Source organism: Puntigrus tetrazona, chromosome 7 (genome assembly GCF_018831695.1).
Source record: "Puntigrus tetrazona isolate hp1 chromosome 7, ASM1883169v1, whole genome shotgun sequence".
NCBI classification, from domain to species: domain Eukaryota; kingdom Metazoa; phylum Chordata; class Actinopteri; order Cypriniformes; family Cyprinidae; genus Puntigrus; species Puntigrus tetrazona.
Window position 1 is genome coordinate 6,507,268 of NC_056705.1, and position 24,768 is coordinate 6,532,035.

At 39.8% G+C, this 24,768-nt stretch overlaps 3 protein-coding genes across 9 annotated transcripts; 1 reads left to right on the top strand and 2 right to left on the bottom strand.

The window, feature by feature from the left end:
- Positions 1-365: 365 nt before the first annotated feature.
- Positions 366-9,669, bottom strand: LOC122349026 (heterogeneous nuclear ribonucleoprotein C). 4 transcript variants are annotated; one of them, XM_043244950.1, is made up of 10 exons: positions 9,552-9,669; positions 7,750-7,783; positions 6,307-6,351; positions 4,808-4,944; positions 3,516-3,588; positions 3,379-3,426; positions 3,120-3,277; positions 2,156-2,269; positions 1,959-2,077; positions 366-1,879 (listed from the first exon to the last, which is right to left on the bottom strand). In XM_043244950.1, the coding sequence occupies exons 3-10, from the start codon at positions 6,309-6,311 to the stop codon at positions 1,781-1,783; spliced, it is 753 nt and encodes a 250-aa protein (XP_043100885.1). In that variant the 5' UTR covers positions 6,312-6,351; positions 7,750-7,783; positions 9,552-9,669; the 3' UTR covers positions 366-1,780. The 4 variants fall into 4 exon arrangements, with proteins under 4 accessions (XP_043100885.1, XP_043100882.1, XP_043100883.1 ...); XM_043244947.1 differs by having other exon boundaries at positions 4,679-4,944; XM_043244948.1 differs by lacking the exon at positions 7,750-7,783 and having other exon boundaries at positions 4,679-4,944.
- Positions 9,670-10,130: 461 nt separating this feature from the next.
- Positions 10,131-16,095, bottom strand: si:ch211-63p21.2 (FH1/FH2 domain-containing protein 1). Of its 4 annotated transcripts, none has more exons than XM_043244906.1 (9): positions 14,608-16,095; positions 13,994-14,137; positions 13,734-13,916; positions 12,781-12,900; positions 12,549-12,710; positions 11,672-11,901; positions 11,057-11,258; positions 10,643-10,754; positions 10,131-10,552 (listed from the first exon to the last, which is right to left on the bottom strand). In XM_043244906.1, the coding sequence occupies exons 1-9, from the start codon at positions 15,046-15,048 to the stop codon at positions 10,524-10,526; spliced, it is 1,623 nt and encodes a 540-aa protein (XP_043100841.1). In that variant the 5' UTR covers positions 15,049-16,095; the 3' UTR covers positions 10,131-10,523. The 4 variants fall into 4 exon arrangements, with proteins under 4 accessions (XP_043100841.1, XP_043100843.1, XP_043100842.1 ...); XM_043244908.1 differs by having other exon boundaries at positions 10,625-10,754; XM_043244907.1 differs by having other exon boundaries at positions 10,625-10,763.
- Positions 16,096-17,932: 1,837 nt separating this feature from the next.
- Positions 17,933-24,559, top strand: si:ch211-63p21.1. The gene is made up of 7 exons (XM_043244955.1): positions 17,933-18,148; positions 18,682-18,780; positions 18,852-18,938; positions 21,235-21,312; positions 21,498-21,568; positions 21,648-21,819; positions 22,014-24,559. Exons 2-7 carry the CDS (start codon positions 18,709-18,711, stop codon positions 22,212-22,214), a joined length of 681 nt encoding a protein of 226 aa, XP_043100890.1. The 5' UTR covers positions 17,933-18,148; positions 18,682-18,708; the 3' UTR covers positions 22,215-24,559.
- Positions 24,560-24,768: the final 209 nt, after the last annotated feature.

Consider the following 24,768-nt stretch of genomic DNA (forward strand, 5'->3'; position numbering starts at 1 on the left):
TAAAACGATGAGATTTAATTTTGGGTGACAGCAACAAATATTACACCAAATAAATCTACTAAAAGCCATAAAACAAACAGCAGTAGTACAACCACTGATTGCATGAAGTACAGAGAGCGCAGGGAATGCTGCCGAATCACTCAAATTAATCAGCGTTTCTTTTAATTACCTCACTGAAACGAAGGAAATCGTTTCGCTAAAATAAAAGACACTTCAGAAAAGGCATTTGATGAGACCGTCACAACTTGTGAGGCTGCAAGCATGATTAAAAGCATTTCGTCACTCTTTGTGGCCATTGGTTGGGGAAAATAAAAAGCAGGTTACCATAGCAGTCGTTTCAGATTCTCGTAACAAGAGCCAACGTGTCATGAACATTTGTAGTTTTATTGAAACTCATTACACGGACCAAACGAAAGACAAACAGAACGGAAATAAAAAAACGGCTACAAACACATCTTTTGTTTACCAGAAGTAAACTCACCTCTTAGTGTCACTGTACACAGATACAAACCGACAGGTAAAATGACATTTACTGTACAATCCAAACTTATTCTCACACATTCAGTGACCACATATGGAATAAAAAACAGTTCAATCAAGCAGTATTTCTGTGAGGTTAAATAACAGAACGGGGCCACGCTGCCGCCAACTGGTCAGGACGAGTAACTACATTTATTTCCAAAACAAGTCCTACGGGGACATTGCTTTGCCTGAAGCAGCGCACGCACGCAAATGAACGGGTTTGGTTAGCTAAAGTCAGTCAAGAGCTTTGGGACTCAAAAACCCAAAATAATCTATTTGACTTGTACGTGTTGGAGATGACGACGACTATCAACAGTGCACTTAAGATTGAAAATCCGCACAGAAGGGTCTCACAACCACAAGAATCATGGAAAGCATTGGTGAAGACAAGACGTTTGAGTATTTGAGAGTATCTGTGCAAGAACAATCCGCACAGGTTGCTTTAAAGAATGAATGAGCTCAAGAACATGACTGAACGCTCCCGATCTCCAGCCACCGTAACACACGCAGCAATGTAAGACTTTAAAATCACCAGAGAAGAAGAACCCGAACGTGCCTGAAGTGGAAGAGCAATTGTTTTCTAGACACGACAATCTAATTTGTTTTTACTAGCAGCTTAAGGTAAGAGAAAACCAATTAACAAGGTTTAAACGTCCAAAATGCGTTAGTGTCTCTTTAAGGGCTCTAATCTCTAGATTTGATGCATTCTGATTGGCTCATCAATGTGTCAATCACTAAACCACCGTCCCACCCAGCAGACCTACATTAGTGGTTCAGGAAAGTTATAGTAAGTAAGGGGTTGAAAAGTTATGAACCTACTTACTTTTTTGCTTTAACGTTCATCTAAACACAACCTATAACTGATATTTTGGTAAGATCCAATCATGGCAGTTCTAAGTGGTTCCTCCTCCAAATGTTCGCAAACACAATCAAGCTGTTGGGTTGCCAGTCTTTAAAACAGCTTGGCAGCAAAAGTGTTCAATGGCACACCAAGGAAGGAGATTTCACTACAATCAAAAGTATTTTCTCAATCCTAAAGCGCTCAACCATTTTTAATGCAAAGAATTATGAGATCTCATGGAAAGGTGGCTGTAGTCAGGGGTTCATGCGACTTATCTAAAGAGCTTGATTTTCATGATCCACAGAGTCTTAGTTATTGTTCTGGACTTATAAAATAAAACTAAGTGTGCATTAAAGGTCAGAGGATCTACTCTATATCTCACGGTGAGCATGCATGCGTGTCCGGTGTCTGCCGCGTTTAAGAATGGTCTCCGTTGGCGCTGTCTCCATCGTCCTCCCCTTCCTCCTGCTCACCTTCCTCTTCCTCCTCATCATCCTCCCTTCCTCGACTCTTGATCTGCGCATACCAAAAGCGACGGATGAACACGAGCGAGTCGATGCGTAACTTAAAGTGCCGCTGTTTGTCTTTCACTCACCTCCTCTTCCTCCAGCAGGTCTCCCTCGTCCTCGTAGTCGTTCATTTCTGTGCTCTCGCGCTCTTTCTTGCCGCTGGAGTGCTGTGGTGAGACTTCATCTGGTTTGGCGCTCTTCACCTCTGTGGAGAAGCATGAGCAGAGAGTCATAAGAAATGACTAGTTTCGATCAGTAGTTTTACGTTGTGCGAGGCACGCACCCGATTTCTTGCTGTGGTCTCTTTCCATGCGCTCTAAGCTCTCCAGCAGATAGTCCACTTTGTGTTTAATCTGAGTCAGCTCCTTCTTAATGGTCTGTAGATCATCAGCTCTCACTGCACACAAATATGAATGGTGGATATTAAACAGCTCGGACATTGAGGTGCTTAGTCTAAATGTACACTACGGTTCAAAGGTTCGCTGATGAGATTGTAACATCTGCGAAAGTCTCTTGTGCTCACCAAAGCTGCATTTATTTGATTGATTGAAATATTATTACTATTTAGGGAACACTCCACTTTTTTTTGGAAATGGGCTCATTCTAAAACTCCCCCAGTTTTACCGTTTTGGAATCCATTCAGCTGATTTCTGGGTCTGGCAACAGTACTTTTAGCGTAGCTTAGAATAGATCATTGAATCCAATTAGACCAGTAGCATCTCGTTCAAAAAAAAAAAAAAAGTTTCAATATTTTTCCTAATTGAAACTCGACTCTTTTGTAGTTATAATGTGTACTAAGACTGCCGGAAAAATGTAAACGTTGTGATTTTCTGGTCCCTAGCTTAACTCTTTGGTCATTTTTGAATTTGATGCTACTGGTCTAATTGGATTCAATGATCTATGCTAAGCTACGCTAAAAGTGCTATCGCCAGACCCAGAGATCAACTGAATGGATTCCAAAACGGTAAAACTCAACTTATTAACTCTTAACTACTAAAAAGCCTATTTTAAAAAAAGCGTTCCTTCAATATAACATTCTTCAATATGACTAAATTTGTAAAATGTAAGTATTTTCAGCATCATTACCCCAGTCGTCGGTATCACATGATCCTTCAGAAATCATTCTAATACGCTGCTCAAGAAAGATGCTCGAGGCTCAGAACAACGTGCCTATATAATGTGTGTTATGTTTTAGTAAAAAGAACAAAAAAGAGGGGTGTATAAAATGGAGAAGTAGTGCTCCTCACTGGTGCGGGACGTGCGCTGGCTGCTCTTAGAGGAGAAGCTGCTCTTGGTCCTGCGGCTGCCTCCGCCGCTCACGCTCACCCGCGCACGTTTAGAGGGAATCACGGCCCGTGAGAGCGGAGGAGGAGGAGGGGGAACACGCGACGGGTACGAGTACATCCTGAAAACACGCGCAATCCCAGTTCAGACAGGCTTTAAATGAATAATAACAAAAAAGCTCTTTGCAAAGCGTTTGATCGGTGAACGCGTAAGAGAGCTCACCTGTCATAATAATCTCTCTGAAAGTCATAGTCCAGATCAAATGAAGAACTGTTGGAGGAGAAAACAATTACCAGGAGCAAAAAAAACAAAACAACAAACACATACATTAAAATATAACAAAAACATTTAATTCAAACCTGTACATATCTCCTGCAGAGCGCTTAATAGTCTTTGACCGATGAGGTTTTGGCTCACCAGCCAGATTAATATCTGAAAAAGCAGAAAGATTGAAAAAGCATTAAAAAAGATAAAGTGGTCACAGAATGAGTCGATTGGATGAAAGCATCTGCAGAACGAATAAAATTCATTCAAAAAAGAAAACTTTTGCTCATGCATAAGCATGTATCTTAAGGCATCCTAAACCTCAGGCTAAATATTGCAACAACTTACCATATCTAGGTAAAAAGAAAGAACTTAAGTAATGAACATTATATTATAATTAAATTTTCAAACTGCTATAATGAGAATGTGACTGGAAGAGTGAGTTGTCTTTTGATTTTGAAAATAATTCCCGCTTTTTAAAATAAAAAAAAGCCAATCGCCCACTGGCAAAGTCATTGCATCACTGCAGCTGCCATTAGCATCTTACAATAGAAACAGATCTATGCCTAGGTGAGCACATGTGCAAATTTAGTTGCTTCGATTTAAAATGTGCAGGCCAGAACATCTCCATATTTCCCCATTCAAGTAGATCGAGTTGGGCTGTGCTCCAATCCACTTTTAGACACTCATTCGCAAACTTCTCTAAGCACTGCCCGGCACCATTTTGGAAAGTGGACGAGGGAAGTTCATATGGACAGACCCTCGATTGTTCGATTTTGCTTTGTATGCACACTTTAGGCCACTCCAGAGACCACAATGCAACATGTTTATGACATCTTTGCCAAATGTGTTTAATTTATCCTCACCCCATAACGGCCAAAGCATACCAATATACAATATTTTGCCAGAGGAAAAATGTAAACAATAAACCAGACTGTAAGTGATCAAGGGCTTAGGTCTTTCCAGTTCAGTCCTTTTCAAAAATGCTTCCATGAAGGCACTCATTTCAATGTAATCAATGACGTATAGTACATCCAAGTAAACGAGACTGAGGGAAGTTTGTGAGAGGAGGGCAAAAGAAAATGGACTGGAACACAGCCTAGGTCATGCATGTTTGAAGGTATTGCAAAAATGGCCGCCAAGAGCATAGACTTGAAATAGGATACGTCCTTTGATTAATTGAAACGCACTTCGAAAATAAAGGGAAGAAATGAATCCAACATGACCTGCACCAATGAGATGAGATCAATCCACCTACCGAGCACCTGTCCGACGATCATACGCCCGTCTTCGCCAGCGACAGCAGATCTGGCGTTCCTCTCGTTGGCATATTGGACGAAAGCAAAGCCTTTGTGCACGGAGCAGCCCACAATCTTCCCGTACTTACTGAAGATGGCCTCCACGTCAGCCTTGGTCACCAGCATGGTGTTGAGGTTCCCGATGAAGACCCGGGAGTTCAGCGAACGTGGATCCGTCTTGTTGGTGACGTTGCTGGCCATCAGGCTGCTGGTTGTGGGGGAATGACTGAGCGTAAAAGAGAGGAATAGAGGGGTGCAGAAGATCGACAGAGACAGGAAGGACAAATGAGAAATTAGAGTTTCGATAACATTATGGCCGGCCTCCATAGCTACGTTTCCATCCAAGGTTGCGAAGTTAACAAAGTGGAACACTGCATTGAACATTTGCAAAATAAAGCAGTTTCCATTCAATATGTTCGAGAAAACAGAATCATCACTTCCAGGGAAACTAGTGCAATATATCTAATAATAAATGAAAGTTGCCGCAAATGCAACCAATGAAATGCGATAATTGCTGTCATGAAATCTTGGCTTAACTGCTGGAAATAGTTCTAGGAGAAGGTACCAAATTATTTCAATTACAGACTTAGCACAGCCATTTCAAAATTACTATACATTTCAGATGGTGTGTAATGCGATTGGTCTTCTGGTAAGTCCAATTATCCAATCCGATGATTTTGAGGAATTTACATCAAGGATTTTTTTGTACCATGTTTATGCAATCCATAAATTTGTATAAAAACACAGGGATGGAAACATAGCTAGTGAGACTGGATTAGTTCTGGAAATCTAAAGTCAACATGAAAAAATATTTGCAACCCATTTGTGTGTCAAATAGCATTTGCTGATTGTAATTACTTACAATAAGACAAAATAAATGTACTATTATAAAGGGGCCAATATGTTTCACGTTGACTTCCACAGTTAAAATGGAACCACATGAAGATTACAGCCCAGATCAACACTTAAACATTTTCAATTAATTCACTATTATGAACATCAAAGCATTTGAGTGAAGAACAAACATTAAAAGGTATACAATTCAAAATAAAATTTACATAAATTGCAGGAATTGTATCAACTAGTATGTTTGAAATAAGAGCCACAGCAGTGATAAAGATTCCCTGTGCTATAATGTTCACGTTTGAAATCAGGAGATCACGGATCAGGCGTGTGTATTGTATTCTTATGCAGTTTGTTGGTCAAATGTGCCACTCATTCATATCTGTATGAACCGGCGCTGGGCGGGTAATGTATGCTGAGATATCACATGCAATCTAAACGCCTGCTGCATTCAGGCTTAAATATAAAGGCATTATAGAATTGGTTTTTGAGTAAAACGGGAGGATATGAACTGTAAACCGTGAATTTACTAAGTGTATCTGGTTGTGTGTGTGTGTGGATAATTTTCTGTGCTTATTACACATTTGAGGGGTAAACTGGCATGTTTGAGTTGGACAGGTTAGTGTTTCGGCAGTATTTTTGGACACTTTTGGGACACGCGGCTACCTGACCGCCACATAACGTGCACAGAGAGATATTTAAGTGTGCTGAGGGGGATGTTGGGGGTTGAATAGTCAGAACTCACTCCATTCTGTCTGTAATTCAGGTCGAGTCGTCTGTCTGCCTGATTCTGTTGGAGAGAAGAGGGTTGTTATTGGACACCGTCGAGCTGCTGCTCAGCAGTGCATTGTGGGTGAAGGTCGTACTGCGTGGGTGGGTGATGTAACCCACCGCACTTTCACGGACATCAGACCAATCTCAACACTTTCCCAAGGTCAAACAAGCAGGCTAGCGTTCAGATGCTGCCACCCAGTGGTTGGTATACACAACTTGAGGCAAAGAAAATGAAATCCAGACACATAACCCAAGTGAAAAAGAACAGCCATGTCACCATAATGTTATATAAATCCGCTCAATGTCACATGATCCCCATCTAAAACCCCTTTCATTTCAAAGTGTCAAATAGAGTGACTTTTCACAGTCATGTGATGCAATCAAATCCTGCGCTAATGGAAAAGGAATAAAAAAAAAGCCTCAGAGAGATTAAAAAGGGTCTATCAAACGATGCCCTCGGCACAGCTTAAGACGCTCCATTTAGTCTGCATTATAGCTCAACAAAAAGATTAATATCAGCGTATCTGTAGGAAATTTTTACTTTATAGGGACGAAAGCAGATGAAAGAGTCACTACGGGCCAATTAAAGCGCAAAAGGTCTACGCAAATGAAAACCTCCAAATCTCCCAGGCACCATGATAGATAGCAGAATAAACATGAATTTCAGGAAAACTAGGGCCTTTGTGTTTCTATGACATAATACGTCGCACAATAACATATACTTTTTCTTCAAGTTACAGGATTTTTTGTACTTTATTCTATAAAGTCAAGACCGAGTTATGTTGCAGTTACCATTGGTTCCACCACCGCCAATTGAGTTTTCAATGTTGTCCATTTCTTTTGAAAAATACATTTTAGTGTTATTTAAATATGAATAAGACGTTTGTTCTGGCTCTTACAATAAATGTACCATGGCACGTGAAGACTCATTTGCGCTCATCCAAAACGCATGGAAAGATAGAAAATGTTTAAATGGCACATACTTCAAGAAAAATTATAGTCGAGAACATTTGAAGTGGATCGCAAAAATGTCAAAGCTGTCCTAACAGAAAAACTTTGATGAAAGGTTTTGATCCATTTCAAATATTGACTAGAGTAGCAGACACTATAATTGTCCATCAATCAAAAAAATCTATGAGTGGTTTAGCGAAATGTAGAGTGTCTTTGAACATTAAAAGCCTCTGAAGCGTGTGGTTTAGTGTTCTGCCTGCCTGTTTGCTCGAGCTTATTTAGGCAATTGATTTTGCTATTTTTTATTGTACTAAAGAAAAAAAAAATCCACAAGACTACTCTTGTTACTCTACGGTGATAGAAGTAGGTAAAGGCTACACACAGCAAATGGGAGGCTAGTCTGAATAAAACACTTTCAGGAAGATTGGTGCGGAAGTGGAGAATGAAAGAAAAACCAACTTACGGATTGACGCGGGTCAAAAAAGCTGCCTCAAAAACTACAAAAAAAAAGCAAAATGAATAAAATCAGAAATGAACATCTTTAGCTCCCTAAATCAGGGATTGTTAGATTGTTTCGCTACAACCGAGCGCTTTAAAGGTTGACAGACCTGAAATCTCCTAATCTTTGAGGAAATTTGGTGTAAAATGTGGACTAGAGAACCTGTGTGTTGTCTGCAAGAACATCAGCATGTGTTGCTCAGTCTAGACCAGGGTTTCCCAAAGTCTTGCAAAAAAATGTAAATAAAATTCACACAAAAAGGGCAATGCAATGCAACACAGGATCACTTCCCATTCATTAAACATCGTTCACACTACAATCAGTGAGGTTGCATTTTGCTGCTTTGTAGATTAAAACAGGAACTATCGTCCAGTTTTATAACACTTACTAAATTACAATATGCACATAAGCATTTTTAAACTATATTTCCTCCCTCGCATTCTACAAATGTTAGTTTTTTTGGTAAATAATGACAGATACTGCACATGAATGACCGCGTGTGTGATTTTTAGGTTTGGGAAACCGTGATCTACACATTACAGCTAAAAATCTAAAACCTCTATTGATTAACTTACTATGGATGGATTGTGATCCTAATGTGTGATCCTATCGGGAAACTTTGAGGGGGAACATGATTTGGTGCATTTCACAAGTTACCCACTTTATAAAACAGAGAAAGAAATATTTGCCCGTTCTCTCTCAAGCACGAAAGGAACACATAGCAAAAATTAAACCACTTATTAATGTGAAATTGCTTTGACAATGCTGTTCAGGACACTGTCAGTCGGTGTCGGAGGGGACATAAATATCATTTTCATTTCTTTGAGACATACTAGAAGACAACTAGAAGAGCATCAATGGCTGAACTTTTGGATTACATACAAATATGATGTTATTTTGAACATATACAGCATGGGGGCACTTGAGCAAAGGCAGTAATATCGTCTTTGGCCCACTGGGCCTTCTTCAAACATTTATTTAATATTAATGCAACCAGCTCAATTCAACATTCTTGATGTACTTTTAATGGAAAGATTAGCGTTTACATGACTTTGCACAGACCTGAGGTGCAAACGTAAAAAGGGTTAAACGGTCCATGCACCGATATAAAATTATTGCATGAGACAGAAAACGTGTTTTCTCAGTCCATTAAAAGTGCCGAGACATAATTCAAAACCTGCAAAAACGTCGCCTGAAAAATCAATCGATACGATTCCGACTGGAACGCAACGACCCTCAAAAATAAGAGCAAAAATAACGCCCAAATATTCGTTTTAAAAAGGACAAGCTCAGTCCAAATGTCTACATCTGAATAAAAACAGTCTACTCGTGTTGGGGAAAAACAGTCTGTCACGTTAAAAATGGACTTAAAACGCGTTTATATTCTGAATCCTGGACATGGAGGGAAAAACGACCCCATCTTGGAAACACAACAACCGGTCCATCTGAGACATCTCCTCCACATTAACTTCAAAAATCAAACAAACCAGCTGCTCTAGCAGTAGTCCTGCAAAAAGGGGGTGAAAAATAACTCCTACTTTGAAAAACAAAATAAAAATCGTGCGGTCCTCTCAAAGCATATCTGTTTTGTTTTGTTTTTCACTGCTCTACCACGGCATCACAAAATGTACGCCACCAAAGCCAAGCAGAAAATGACCAGAAAAATGCATTAAAAATAAAAAAACACAAAAAATTCTCCAAAGATAGTTCAAAGTCAGTCAAAAATAAAAAAAGGTGACAAAAATCTCTCGAATCAAAATACTCACCGGGAGTTTAAGACTAAAAATGATTAAAATTCGGTGCTGTACTGTTTTGTGGATACAGTCCGTACCAGCTCGTTCAGTAGACACCGACCAACAGACGAATGCACGAAATGGCGTCGAGAAAATACGCACTGGAAACAAGCCCCGCCCCGCTTTATATATCCTCGAATCCCGTTGGCTACGTCTCGGCGCGCTGTTCCACAACGCGTCGCTGATTGGTGGATTGACGCGTCATTCTCCCGCACGCCTTGCCTTTTTTAAATAAGCTCCTCGTTTGATTGGTGAGTTTCAGATATTGTCAGCAGCATCCTCCCTCGCGGCACAAATCGCTTTACAAAAAATCCAATTTTACAGCTAACAAATCGTTAAATCCGAAATTGGTGTTTACAAAACGATTATAACGATACTTTATGGCCAAAATAGATCAATACGTAAACACATGTTGCTAAGTTGTAGGAAAACATCAGGAAATATTATTAGCGGTTTTATATTAGCTTTAATATTTTCAGCTGTTTTGTAAACCACGGTTGTAGCAAAACAACTATTGACTACTTAAGAAAGTTACTACACAAAGCCAATGAATGATGATCATCACCATATTATTTATTTGAAATTCTGAATCAATACAGGGAATTATGACAAGAACGATGCTACACTGCTAACAGTTTATTGTAGTTTGTACCGTTAATATAATGTGAAACACATAGCAAAGGCAGGCCAGGTGATGTTTTTACCACATGGTTAAGCATTAAATCAATAATGAAACAAAACCATTCATTCAGCATCCAAAATCAATGCTTTTGACTCTCTGAGTTACTGAGATTTGGGACAGCAGCTAACTTACCCACAATGCAAAAGAATTGACCAAAAATAAAACACCAATAATAATCATTTCAAGTTTTGCTTCCACAGTCAAAAAATATAGTTGACAAGCTAACACGTCACAGCTACGCTAGAGGAAATAAGGAATGGAGATCACCACTTCAGCTCTCGGGGGTGACAACCTGCAACAGATCAATCAGTAATATTTGAGAATATTTGACATTTTTATATGAATGTGACTAAAGGGTGTATACCATTTTAAAACGGGCTACCCTTCTTGTCACTCGTCTTGCTGCGTTGTCGTGGAAGAGTGAAGTCAAAGTAGGAAGACGATGAAGGCGTTGATTCAGGAGTCTTTAAAACCTCTTCAAGTTTCACCTGCTCCTGATTCTCCTGCCGTGAAAGAAAGTAACCCATCATGAAGCATCGCTTCCTAATAAAAATGGACAAATTTGGTGATAATTGTTTTCTGCAAAATATAAAACTACTCAATACTTAAACAACCTTACTAATTATTATTATTAAGTAGCAAATAAGGAGTTTGAGGCAAACGTCATAGTTAATGGCTTAAAGAAAATGTGACTGAATATACATGATAATATACAAAAAATAGAAGTAGCTATATGTGTTTAACAAAAAAAACATTTCTTTCAAACGCTTACTTGTGTAAAGTGTCTATTACTTACATCAGATGGGTTTTGCCGGAGTCTGGTTTTGAGTTTAGGTGTGTTTTGCTTGTCCTTCTCTCTCTCTCTCTGTTGAAGGATGGCGTTGCGAGCGGCTCTGTACTCCAGAGCGAAGTCACCGACGGTCTTACAAAACACCTCTGCACTCGTCTCTCTCACCATGGTGCGCGAGTAACCGAGGAAGAGCAGGAACGAGTGGAATCTAAATGGAAAAATAAAACTAATTGAGCACCGCAATGTCTGAAAGACATTTCATGACTTATTTGGTAAAATAAGTATTAAACACATTCACTACCAATCAAGAACCTTGACAAACTTGATGTATTGGTTTATGGCCATAAAACTGTCCTTATCTAAAGTTTACTTAAGTGTTTTAAATTAGTTTTGTGTGTGTATTTATATATAGATATATAGATTTTGCATTCCAATTAAGCTCAATAACACAATAAAAACATAATGATAACATAACAAATGCTTTAAAACATACCAGGATGAACCTTGTGAATTCATGTTGTGGTTCTTGTTTTATTTATTTAGGGTTTTTTTAGTATATCTAGGTTTTTGTCAAAAGGTTTGGCTAAACTTGGGCGTTTTGTGTTAACCAGCTGGTTTCACCTGTTGATGACTCTTCGGTGAACGGCTCGAAGCACCTTCAGTCTCTCCTCGCAGTCTTTCAGAAACTGGGTAAGCCTCTGATGGAGCGTCGCTTCTTCTCCACCTTCCTCTTTTCTTCCTCCACTTTTCTTCTTCTTCCCATCCTTCTCAAGTAGTCGGAGTTGATCCCAGCATGCTTTGCAAAGCGACTCAAGCTGCGAGAGATTCAGCTGCACTTGTGTGTAGTCACACTGACCGCCAGCGTGTGGATCAGAGATGAGAAAGAGAGAGATAAAGAAAGCATAAAAAAAAACTAAATAACTGGATATCATCACAGCATTCGTCTGGATTAACTAAAAAAAAACTATTTTTCTCCTAACCAACTTTTTAGTAATTAAAACTAAAAAATAAGTAATAACGGTAGTTGAAGTTCGTGTGGTAAATGCTTTGTAAATATTTCTTGTTCATAGTAGCGTATCTGAAAACGGCTGTTGAGTGACTCAGTTACCCTTTCAAGAAAACTCACACTGGCGGCCATATTTGAAAGGTAGCTCTAACAAGACGAGTCCTATCCCAAAATCTCGCAGGTAATTCGCATATTTCAAATCGGCGACGAAATCTGAAACGAATTGCTTCATGATTGTTGTTTCTTAAAAAAGCTTGACCTGGTCTTCAGGTTTCTATGGGAACCAAGGCAGTGATGCAATGGCTTTACCAATCAGCGTTGGCTCTTTCATTTAGAAGGCGGGACTATGAGTATTTACATGTACTGTATTGATCATATAAGTTAACTACATGGGGTAGGGCTTAATGAGTAACATGAGTAACAGGACTTTAAATTAAAGTGCTATCTTATTTACTACAAACGACTTATATTGCACAAAACATAGCCTCGTACCTTGCTGGCTTTTGTGACGGCAGTGATGTCAGAGTACAGATCCGAGGATTGTGGGTAAAGCTGGAGCAGTAGCACACAAACATGATGAAGCAGAGGCCGCCGGCCGTGAGTGTCTCTCACCTGAGAGAGTTTGCCCAGGTAACTCAACTCAAACCCCTTCGCCTGCAAAACACACACAGCGTCACGCGACACGCCGGACGGACGTGACACATCCTCGCGCACTCGTCCTCACCTTACAGCCGTTCAGGAAGTTACCGACGGCCAGCACGGTCGCTAGGATGCAGCGGAACGTCTGATTGGCCGCCAGCTGCTCCATGGCAAGCTTCAGGTGGAAGAGCGGCTCTGCAATTTCCTGTTTGCACGCATAAGGAGAAGCGTGAGACCAACGAAAACAAGCGCTACCCATGACCAGACACGACAGAGAACAGCAGCTCAGTTTCAACAATGAACGACAATCCAGTTGTGTTTATGTATGATGTGATTTTAATGTAACTGTGAGTAAAAAGGTTTTAAGAAACTGTCCAAAGAGATCATATTTATACCAATTAGTGTTGGATTTACCATTTACTAAACGATTATCTATCAGAAATCGCTAGGATGTTTCCAAAAACTGATTTAAGTAAAACTGTACAAATTGGTAGATAATATAAAATATATATATTTTTTTTGCATAAAATGAACTCTCATGTTTAAGGGCTAAGGGTATGTTTACATGACGACGGTCTACTAAAACTGAAAGCTTTCGACGATGTTGTCAAAACAATTCCTTTGTAAAGATCACCTATCCACCTTTTTCCTAACAAACTGCTTTTTAAATTACGAGAGGCACTTCTGGTTTGAAGAAACGTTCAGCAGATCATAAGATGGCGCTCCGTGATTTTGACCGGATGGGCTGTAAACGTTCTATTTTCAGAGTTTAGGAGAATAATGTGATGTAAAATAACAACAATATCTATAGAATAGCTCTTTCCAGCTGACTTCATGACCTCGACCTTCATGTTTCCGTTGTATCCCGCTATAAGTGAATACAAAAAGGAACTAATACGCATCTGTGGTCTGCTCTCAAACAAAAAAATATATAAACCACAAATAATTCCCAGGAATGCACTAAGACTCTTCTCTTCTGCGAGGACCTAGCCGTAAAAGCGGCGGGTGAGTTTCAGACAAACACTCATAGCTCCTCACCCTCTCCAGCGCGTCGTGGTCCACAGTGAAGGCCCAGAGCTGCAGTCTGGCGCTCAGATGAGGAACGCCGCCCAGGGTCAGGAGACACTGCTCTGCGGGGCCCAGAGCTGAACGAGGGGCCTGCGCTCTCGCCTCCTTTATCAGATTCAGCTCCTCTTCGGTGGGAACCAGCGTCTGCAACCTCTGAGGCACAAGAACGCCGGTGAGCACTCACGCTTTCCGTTGGCTGCTGCGTGTGTGAGCGAGGGGCTTGAACGCACCTGGAGGTCCTCTCTGTCTAGTACGGTGTCGTCCATGCTGTGAATGGCGGGAGGAAGCAGGTGAACCGGCGGCAGGCTGCTCAGAGCTATAGTGATGATGTTACTGCGCTTTACACCCAACACAGACACACACGGCTGCTTCTGCTGCAGGGGAAACCAACACACAGGTGTGTTTTATGAAACTGTAATTATTTCTTTAGATATCATAAATAAAGCTAAAAGTATGACTACATTGCATATTTAATTTCACAAAGACGTAAGTTGTAATTATGACGTTAAAAAAAGTATAGTAAATCAAAATGTCACTTTTTTTACTTTTTAAGTCGTAATTTTAAAGTTTTGCACACTACAAAAGCTTGCTCAAACATGATTTCGTTTTCGGCCTTCCGTGCGATTGTGGTGTCAGACGAAGTCGAATAAATCAAAGTGAACCTGCATCGATTTCAAACTTCTTGCAGACTCGCTGGCCGATTAGATCGTTCCTAATCTGTCATTGCTAGCTCTGACCGCAAACAGCTGATCTAAAAGAAGTCTGTCAGACGTCTGTACACACAATCGATCTTTAACAGACGTCTCGCAGACCTACGTGTGCTGTCTGGTCATGACAGCCCTACCTGTCGCGCCCCCTTCAGACCGCAGAGGGCGCTGCTTTTGCCGCTCTTGCTCTCAAACAGGTATTCCAGTCTATTGGTGTCCAGCCGAACCGGTTCCAGACCGGCCCAGATCGACTGAAGCCCGAAGCGGCCCACTCTCGGCAAAGGCTGCAGACTCGACAGCGCACTCCAGTGGAGCCTCAGGGTGCGACAGCCCGACGGCCGCGCTGATTCGCTCGCCACAGAGAGGGGCGTGGCTAAAGGAGGAGGAGGCGGGGGGACGGGAGTGGCTGCTATCCGATTGGACGTAGTTTGGGAGGAGTCTTCATCGGTGCTGTCCAGCTCGAGATCCTCATCATCCCATAGGTCGGAGAAGTCGAGGGTGTTGAGGCGGAGCAGAGGGGCGTGTTTCACGAGGGAGGACCAGGAGGTGTCGAGAAGAGAAGATTCTGCTTCTTTCATTGGATACCCTTGGTGTTTTATTCAAAATTTTAACTAAATATACGCACTTTGCGTTGCTCCAAATAAACTCAACAATCCAATATCCAGCCTGAATATACTTCTGTATAGCAGAAATGGTTGACCTCAATAAAAATGATCAGCGTCCAGAAGAACATGCAACTCCTCCTGCATTTCCAAAAACGCAGAACCGTCTTTAAAACGAAGGTTAATCCGTTCACAGGACCATGAAGAACATGCAGCGGCGGTTTCAGATGACGCCTCTCCTCCGAGGACCTCCACTGTAGCTTTAGGCATGAAGTCTGAACTTCTGCAGCATCTGTCTGATGGCTTGTGAAGAGCTTGTGGAGAGCAGCATGGTCCCTCACACTCGGCTGAGAGTTTTGAGCTTCTGCAAGAAGTCAAATGCTGTGGGGTGCCCGGTATTTGCGAGAGAGACGTGGTGCTCTGTCCGAGTCCCAGACGTTATGAGGGGTCGTTTAGACAGAAAAGAGTGTGTTTGTTTGAGTGTTTATTTGAGTTGCGCCCTTTCCCTTAATTTCCTTATCTCTCCAGCATCTCCTGTTTATATGGCTGCTTCTGTACACACAGCTTCACTATCTCTCTGTCTCCACCCTTTCGTCTTTTCTCAGGTTATAACGACGTCCCTTTGTAGTCCTTTGAGAGTCGGTCCCTGCTGGAAGTGGAACTGCATACGGTGTGAAAGACTCTTTAATCATGTTCATCTACTGGACCTTTAAACAGGTGAAACAATAACTGAACGTTGCTTGATGCTTGCCGAAAGTTTTCTTAAAAGTCAACTGAAAGCATCGAAGAACCCAGTTCAAGCTGTTTTGAGAACCGACCGCCTGGTTGTGTGAAACTAATGCAAAGTCGGTTTCCAGTTCAGCGTCTGTAAACACATCCATATTTCTTTGCAGTTTCATTTCATGTCATTTTTGAGACAAAATGGCTCTTTTATACGGCTGTTTATGTAGTAGCTTCAAGGACTTTCCAGCACTTAGCAACCATTTGCATTGATGTACTAAAAATATTTTTTCTTTTCATTTGTAGCACAGACGCAGATATATATATATTCCATAAATTATCTTCTCACATCAATGTTGCTGTTGATAAAACTATTATTTTTTTTGGTTAATTGAAATAATTCTGACATGAAACAAAATATCAATAAGAATGACTAAATACATACAGTGAAAACTAAATTGGTATACACACACAAACACACATTAAAAAAAAAAAAAAAAAAAAAAAAAAAATATATATATATATATATATATATATATATATATATATATATATATATATATAAATTACAAAAAAAAATATTAAACCCAAACATCCAAAGACAAAAGCTAATTCAAAAATATTATATTAATTTATAAATACTACAGAAAGAGCACCGAGTGGCACAGTCCAGCCTTTCTGAGTATTTTCTGTTGTTTTACAATCACTGAGCTGTTAAACTAATTACGTCTCATGTGGCTCTGTCTCCAAAAGCTGTTTATGTTTGTTGGTAGAGCCGGGGGAAGTGATTGGTATCACAGGGCTGGATATTATCCCAAATAGAGTTTAATGGTGTTTAATTAGCTAAAAGAGGGCAATCCCAGACTTCAGTCGGACGGGAATGAGCAGCGATTAGAATCAGGGAGACGTTATTCATTGTGATGTGAGACACAGTCCTTCAGTAAGCCTTTCAGCTCCAAGTCTTCTAGTTTTAAACATGGACTTCATGCTTCTTAAAGAAATCCTAATTCTAATGTTCAGTTACACTCCTAAAAATAAAGGTGCTTCACAGGGCCATAAAACTTCTGTCTAAAATTCCATAAAGAACCTTTAATATCTCTATGAATCTTTGTGGGGTTTTTTTGTGGTGAAAGAAGGAACCTTTTAAGAACTTTTTGAGAGTGTAGGTTCTCTCTCTCTCTCTCTCTGTATCTCCAGTGCCGCCTCAAGTTTTCCCACCTCCCACCCATATATATATATATATATATATATATATATATATATATATACATATATATATATATATATATATATATATATATATATATATATATATATATATATATATATATATATATATATATATATCCTTTCTCCTCCTGCTCCGGACTCCTGGCTTTTTCCCTCCGTCTACACCTCCTTGGACCCTTCTGCCTTTCCTGGGGATCCGTCCTCCACCAGAACCTCCTCCCAAGACCCGGGTATCCCCAAATCCTAAGCCTACGCTCAAAAACTACAATTTAGAAATGTCAAAATTTGTGTACATTTTTAGATGATTCTTCATCGATCCTAATAGGATAAATTCCAAATTATGGTTCAAATCCCGATTAGTTCAGGGAGCGTTCCCTGAGGAAATATATTAAATTATATTTATGTTTCATTGTGTGCAGTTTGTTTATAGCTTAACATTTCTGTTCACATCACAAAAAGCAAATAGAAACACATTTCAAGTGTATCTATTTTTAGCAAATATTAGTTTGACAAGCTGAATAGCTTTAATAACTGAATAAAATTTCCCAAACTCTACTGAGGGAACTGAAATGAGTTGGAAAAATTGGATACATTTTGACTATTGTCTCTGTTTATGTGTATATATATATATATATATATATATATATATATATATATATATATATATATATATATATATATATATATATATATATTAATTTATTTATTTATTTATTTTTTGACCACAGAATTCACAAGTATCCAAAATATTAAGCTTTTAGCAGGAAAAAAAAAAATAAAACACTTCCTTTAACTGCTCTGAATCTTCCAGTGATGGAGCTGAAGCTGACGTCCCCAAGACAGCATCCGATTGGTCCATCGAAGCGCCACACGTCATCCCCGCCCCCACCGCGCGGGAGCGCGCACGCTCCTATCCCCCCGCTCCGGAATGTTATTTATGGCAGGCGCGCTCCCGCGGACTGCACCGTTATTATTCGACGAGCGACCGACACCGAAACTACAATGTCAAACACTGACGGGACGCCGAGCTCCTCCGCGTGCAGGGATCCGTCCTGATTTCCCACGAACAATCGGATGACATTTCCGGACGCAAAAGATTGAGGTGATGTCTCATCTTTTAGACGAGGTAAGTCGCGGGAGACCGCTTTAAGAAGTTCGTTCGCTCGCGGTTTCGTCGCGCGTTCTTGTTCCGCGTCAAACTCTCAGTTAGTTGTTTGTTCCGCCACACTTTAAACCCGAACGTTTAGTTACGTTAATCAGGTGTTGCGAAATGTTACTTAAAGCGCTCGCGAACGGATAAAACAGGAAACGAATACCTGAGAAATATCTGCGCGCTTCCGAAGAATAAAATACGTGCGCCTGTTACGTAACGAGCGCGCGTGGGATTGAGCTGAAATCACCGACGCTCGCTTTTCCTCGTAAAAGACGCTTTAGGAGAGAAAGAGAGGCGTTTTGAGGCGCGAGGTTTCCGTTTCGGACAGCTTCGAAACACCCGGGGGTTTGCTTTAAAACCGGGCTTCATCCCGGACACCCAAAAGTGCGCGAGAGTTGACAAGTCGAGTCTTTTTGCAAGAGCATGCTTTTTTTAAGGCTCTTTGGGCTCTGGAAGCGCCTTCCTGTTGGTGCTGCGTTTCTTGATTTGTCCCTGGCCCCGTGTAGGTGGAGGTGTGAGTGAGTCAGGGAGAGATGGAGGTGATCAGAAGGAAGGACTCCGACTCCAACGGCCTCTTTTCAGACAACTCGGACAATGACTGCGAGGTATGGACGCCCCTGGGAAAGGTAAGGGTGGCATCGCTGGAGCTGAGCATCTCCGCTCTGTCTTTCTGCAGGACGCGGGAGCTTGTGGACGGACCGCTGGAGTGTGTTTGTGTGAGAATACCCCCTTTAGCACCCTCTGCCATCAGCACCCGAAGGAGGCGAGTGTTTCTTACTGTTTTTTGCTCGAATGAAGGCTGCTGCTCAACAAGGGTGCATTGAATTGAAACAGACAGACGTTTATAATATTGCTATAGATTTGTATTATAAATGGATATCTAAAATACACACACACACACACACACACATATATATATATATATATATATATATATATATATATATATATATATATATATATATATATATATATATATATGTATGTGTGTGTATATATATGTATATTTTTATAATATATATATATATATATATATATATATATATATTTAAAACAATATAAAATAAAATATATAAAAAATAAAATACATATCTATATATAAAATATATATAGATATTTCTAAAATATATATAGATATTTCTAAAAATATATATATTTCAAAAAATATATAAACATTTTTAATTCATGAAATAGTATAAATTGTCCTCCAAACGTATGGAAGTTGGGGTTTGGACAATATTGGCATGAATCCGTTGTAATATGTGATCATTTTGCACTGATAAGGGACAACATAAACTCTGAAAACATTTGATTACATAAACGGTTTATACGTAGAAAATACCTACAAAACATCCACCATTAGCAGCTGTTACAGCTCTGTATAATCTGAGCATCCGAGCGGACTTCACGCACTACTCCAAGCCTCCTGAAGGACTGCCCAAAGAGCTGGTTCAACCACAGTAGCTCAACATTGACATGTATGTACTGCCATTATATGTATTAAAAAATAAAATATATATATATATATATATATATATATATATATATATATATATATATATATATATATATATATATATATATATATATAATATATATATATATATATATATATATATATATATATATATATATATATATATATATATATATATAATATATATATTATATATATATATATATATATATATATATATATATATAATATATATATATATTATTGCTGGTCTTTAATGATAATGATAAAGTTACTTTAATGTACAGTAGTTGATTTATGATTTATGCTGAAATCATCCAGGGCTGTTTCCAAACTTTCGGAGGGCAGTGTAAGTTAGTGCAGTCAAACGATTAATCGTGATTAATCACGTCCAAAACGAATGTGTTTGTTTATATAAGACCTGCACTGTGTATATTTATTATGTGTTTATTAGTTTATGCGTGTAAATATTTAAGAGAAATGTGTTATGTGCATATATGAAATATATTTATATATAATACTAAATGTAATAATATAATTGTATATACATACTAAATAAACACAGTGCGTATACTTATATTATGTAAACAGAAGCTTTTATTTTGGGTGCAATTAATCGTTAAATAACTGAACTAAAAACAAACCTTTTAACTATATTTAATTATAAACGTTAATGAGTAATGACGGGGCATTTAATTATTAGAAAATTATTAGGAAATTATTACAACTACAGATTATTAAGTCAAGATATAAATAAGAGTATAAATTTAAAGGTATCTGTTTGTTTTCTGTGCTTAAAATGTTATTGTGAGTAGGATTATTTCTTCGGCAGAACACTCCACTTTTTTTTGAAAATAGGCTCATTCTCCAGTCTCCCGGTCTTAAAAAGTTGAGTTTTACCGTTTTTTGAATCCATTCAGCCGATCTTTTCCGTCAAGAAACTCTTTGGCCATTTTTAAACGCGACGCTACTGGTCCAATTGGTTTCAATGATGTATGCTAAGCTATGCTAAAAGTGCCATCGCCAGACCCGGGGATCAGACGAACGGATTCAAAAAAGCGGTAAAACTCTACTTTTTATCTCCGGTGGAGTTGAAGAATGAGCCTATTTTTAAAATAAAAACAATTGGAGTGTTGCTTTAATTCCAAAGCGTCATTTTAGAGCTGTTGATAGCAGACTAATGCAGATAACATCTAAGTTATGAGTGTGTGTGGTTACCTCCGGGTTTGTGCATCTCTCAAAAGTGTTTCAGCTAAAACTGAACGTTTAAGTACATTTTCTTCGCTAACAGCGCCGTTGCTACGTCGCTTTTTAGGTTGACGTTAAGGATAAAGTCCTCAGGGTAACAGCATTAGCGTGTATCTTAATGTATGTGTGTCAGCGATAGAGTACATAACATTGTGGCCAAACATGGAGCCGTTGTGTTTGTCGTATTGATTACTGTATTTGTTTGTTTGACCAGTGTCGCTGTGGATTAATAGAAACCATTTTCAGCCATCACTTACGTTATATGACCGATCAAAGTAAATGGTTCAAATGAAAGGGTCGTGCAGTTTGTCAATGTCTCGTTGTTTCTCGCCAGGACTCCAGTGTGAAGTGTGTCCAGTGCGGTAAGAACAGACCCATGATCACCAGATACTCCGAGGGTTACGGCACAGAGGTGGGTCTCTGGTGTGTGTGTGTGTGTGTGTGTGTGTGTGTGTGTCTGTGTGTGTGTGTGTGTGTGTGTGTGTGTGTGTGTGTGTGTGTGTGTGTGTGTGTGTGTGTGTGTGTGTGTGTGTGTGTGTGTGTGTGTCTGTGTGTGTGTGTGTGTGCGTGCGCTCACACGTGTGGCTCGTGTTCCAGGAGGAGTGTGTCCAGCCTCATCTTCAGGGCGACAGCGACGCGGACGCAGACATCGAGGACACGGACAGCAGGTGTGTGATGGACAGACGCGAGCACGCGCTTGGCCTCGTCCAGGTCCTCAGCTCCTTTTCTGCTTTGTGATCCGTTCAGGCTCCAGATCGTGGGTTCCCTCCAGCGAATCAGCTCCCGGAAGAGGAAGCGGCAGCGAATCACGCGGCAGGACACGACGGAGAGCGAAGACGACGGTGGGCGGAGCCACAGGACGCACCGCTGGAGTCTACGACTCAGTCCTCACCGCACGCATAACAGGACCATACTGGAGGTGAGGCTGAATGACATCAGAAAGATTTATTACACAATTTATGCATATTTTATATATATTTGTGTTTTGGTTTGCATAACATATGTACAAACACATGCATGCATTTATATATATGCACAGTATTTTGAAGCAGACTGTTTGAGATCATCAACATTGACTGTACTCCTCTTGATGTGATTGTTTCTGTCTCAAAGGAGAGTATTTCTCAGGTGCGGCCGCTCATAATCTGCCGCTGTGCCGCTCGAGACGCTCAAACGGTCACCGACGTCAAACCTGAGCGCAGGAAGTGGCCCCTGACGCTGTTTCCCGTCCCTCTTTCTCTCCTCATCGTCCCTCTCTCCATATCCATTCTCATCGTTCTCGTGTCGTTCCTCCTGCCGCTCACAGACACTTGACATTGCCTTAAAATATCATGTATAGCCCCTTCACCGTTTGGTTTTAGTTGTGTTACATGTACAGTGTATTAGAGCCTTTTATGCAGTGTTATCTATAGAAGCCTGTTTCCGCCGTGATGAAAGAGCTTCGGTAAATCATTATGAGACGCCAAGTCACAATTATGAAAAAAAGGACATAGGAAGTCATAGCTATGAAACAGAGGTTATAATGAGAGGAAAAGCCCAAATTATGACATACTAAGTCGTATTTATGAGATAAAAACCAAAATGTGGAGCATCATCAATTATGAGATAAACGTTTAAAATGATTAAAGTCATAATTAAGTTAAAACTTTCAAATAATGATAAAATCACAACACATACTAAAGTCATTATGAGATAAAAAGTCGATGTTATTATGATTATTATGAGATAAAAATGAAAATAATGGCATACTATGTGACAATTATGAGATAAAAAGCAAAATGTGGAGCATTATCAATTATGAGATAAAAAGTTATAGATAAAATTATCAAAATCATAATTAATCAAATAATGAAAATCACAACACATAGTAAGTCATTATGAGATAAAAAGTTGATATTTATGACATAAAAGTAAAAAATAATGGCATGCTATTTGACGATTATGAGACAATGAATGAGTTAATGACAAAAATCATTAAGTCGTTATGAGATGAGTTAAAATTATATGCTAAGTCGTATTTATGAGATTTAAAATATGACGAAATTTCTATGCATTAGTATGGCATATTTCTAACATTATCTCATCATGCCATACTGTGCTTAAGTGAGGGAATGTTTCCACATGTGATAATGCTTAAACAAAGGTACGTTTAAAATGTTTAAACTAAAGGCATCTATTCGCAAGGACACATGACTGCAACCGTTTTCAACTACGTTTCACATTGAAATGGACGTCATTGGTTGTTCATAAAAAAAGCACGGGAGCTCGGTTTGACTGGCTTAGCAGCTTAGTGAGATAAAAACACTATAGGCTTATATTTTTATATCATAGGAAATATTTACGTAACAGTGTACTTGGTTCTTTGAAGTGTGGAGCGGTTTCTCCCTTTGAGAAAAGCAATCCAAAGCGCTCAAGCAGAGAACGTGTTCCCAAATGAATAATGAACTGTAATGAAGTACTTTAACACCCCTGCATGTGCCGCTCGAAACATCCCTGTTGTGCGGTCGGTCGGATTCGAATAGAAACGCTTTTTGCTGTTTTTAAAGTCGGCGTTGAATGCATTCACAGTCTGCTTTGCTTCTTAGAGCAGGACTTGATTTGATTCGTCAGAGGTGGATGCGATGGCGTGAAGTGGGCGTTTGGTGAATTTGAAGAGGTTTTTTGACCCCGGAGCGTGGAGGATGAAGGTCGCCATCACCCTCGTCTGCTTTTATCGCCGTAACCTTTGGTACATTAACCAGCATTAAACGACTTCGCGAAGATTTTAGAAAGCGGCTGAATAGCTATTTGGCAGCCTTGATGTCAAGTGTTTCGGGGATGAAGGAAATCCAGCGAAAGATAAAAAGCGTGGACAATAAGACGAGGAAGATTTAGTGGCTTTCATGTTGACTTGAACATCGGTAAAAGCAGCTCAGAGCAGCGTTGCCATGAAGTGAATCACTCCTCGTGTCTCTGCACCGTCTCTCAGTCTCATCAGAAATAGAGCTGTTATCTAATTCTTCATGCTGTGTGTGAGCGCGTGTGTGTGTGTGAGTGTGTGTGTGTGTGTGTGTGTGTGTGTGTGTGTGTGTGTGTGTGTGTGTGTGTGTGTGTGTGTGTGTGTGTGTGTGGGAGAGGAGCACATCGGGGCCAAAGGCCCACCGCCACATGTGGGCCGAATCTATGCAAGCGTCAATCTTTTTACAAACTCTTTTTGGTGTAAATGAGCTCGTAAGGAGCGTCTTTCATCTGTTCCCGACTCTTCACCGTGGATCTGTTCTCCGTGGAAAGGGCTGTTGTTTGTCTCACTGTAAGTATTTCAGTCAGTGACTCATCTGAACCGTCTCCAGACGCCATATTCACTGACAGAAGCACAAGCGTGAGTCAGGTCAGATGAGTTCAGACAAACGTTTCCCATGATCCCTCATCAATAGTTCATCGCTTTCCCAATTTTCCCAATTTATCAGCTGCATGTTTATGAGTGTTTCTGTCGCAGCAACGATCAACTCAAATACTCTGCATCTGTTCCTCGTCCCAGATTATTTTAGATTTCGCATTTATTCATATCTGCTTTAGGCTTATTTGACTTTTATTTGATGTACTTTTCCCTGTGAAAATGGTATTGTATAATGAGCCTGTCTAGATTTTAAGAGATATTAAAATTATAGTTTGACAGAAAATCTAAGTGTCTCGTTTTCAAGAAACAAGAAATTCTATTTTGCCTATAAGAAAACGGCCGAGATTGTCATTAAAATGAGATATGTACTTTGTGCGTTCGCTTGATTGATATACTCCTACGTAACAAGCTCAGCTTTTAGTGCCTGAGATAAAAACGAGGTAAATTTACTTGTTTGATGATTTCAGCACACCGTCCACTCATGGTCTGTAG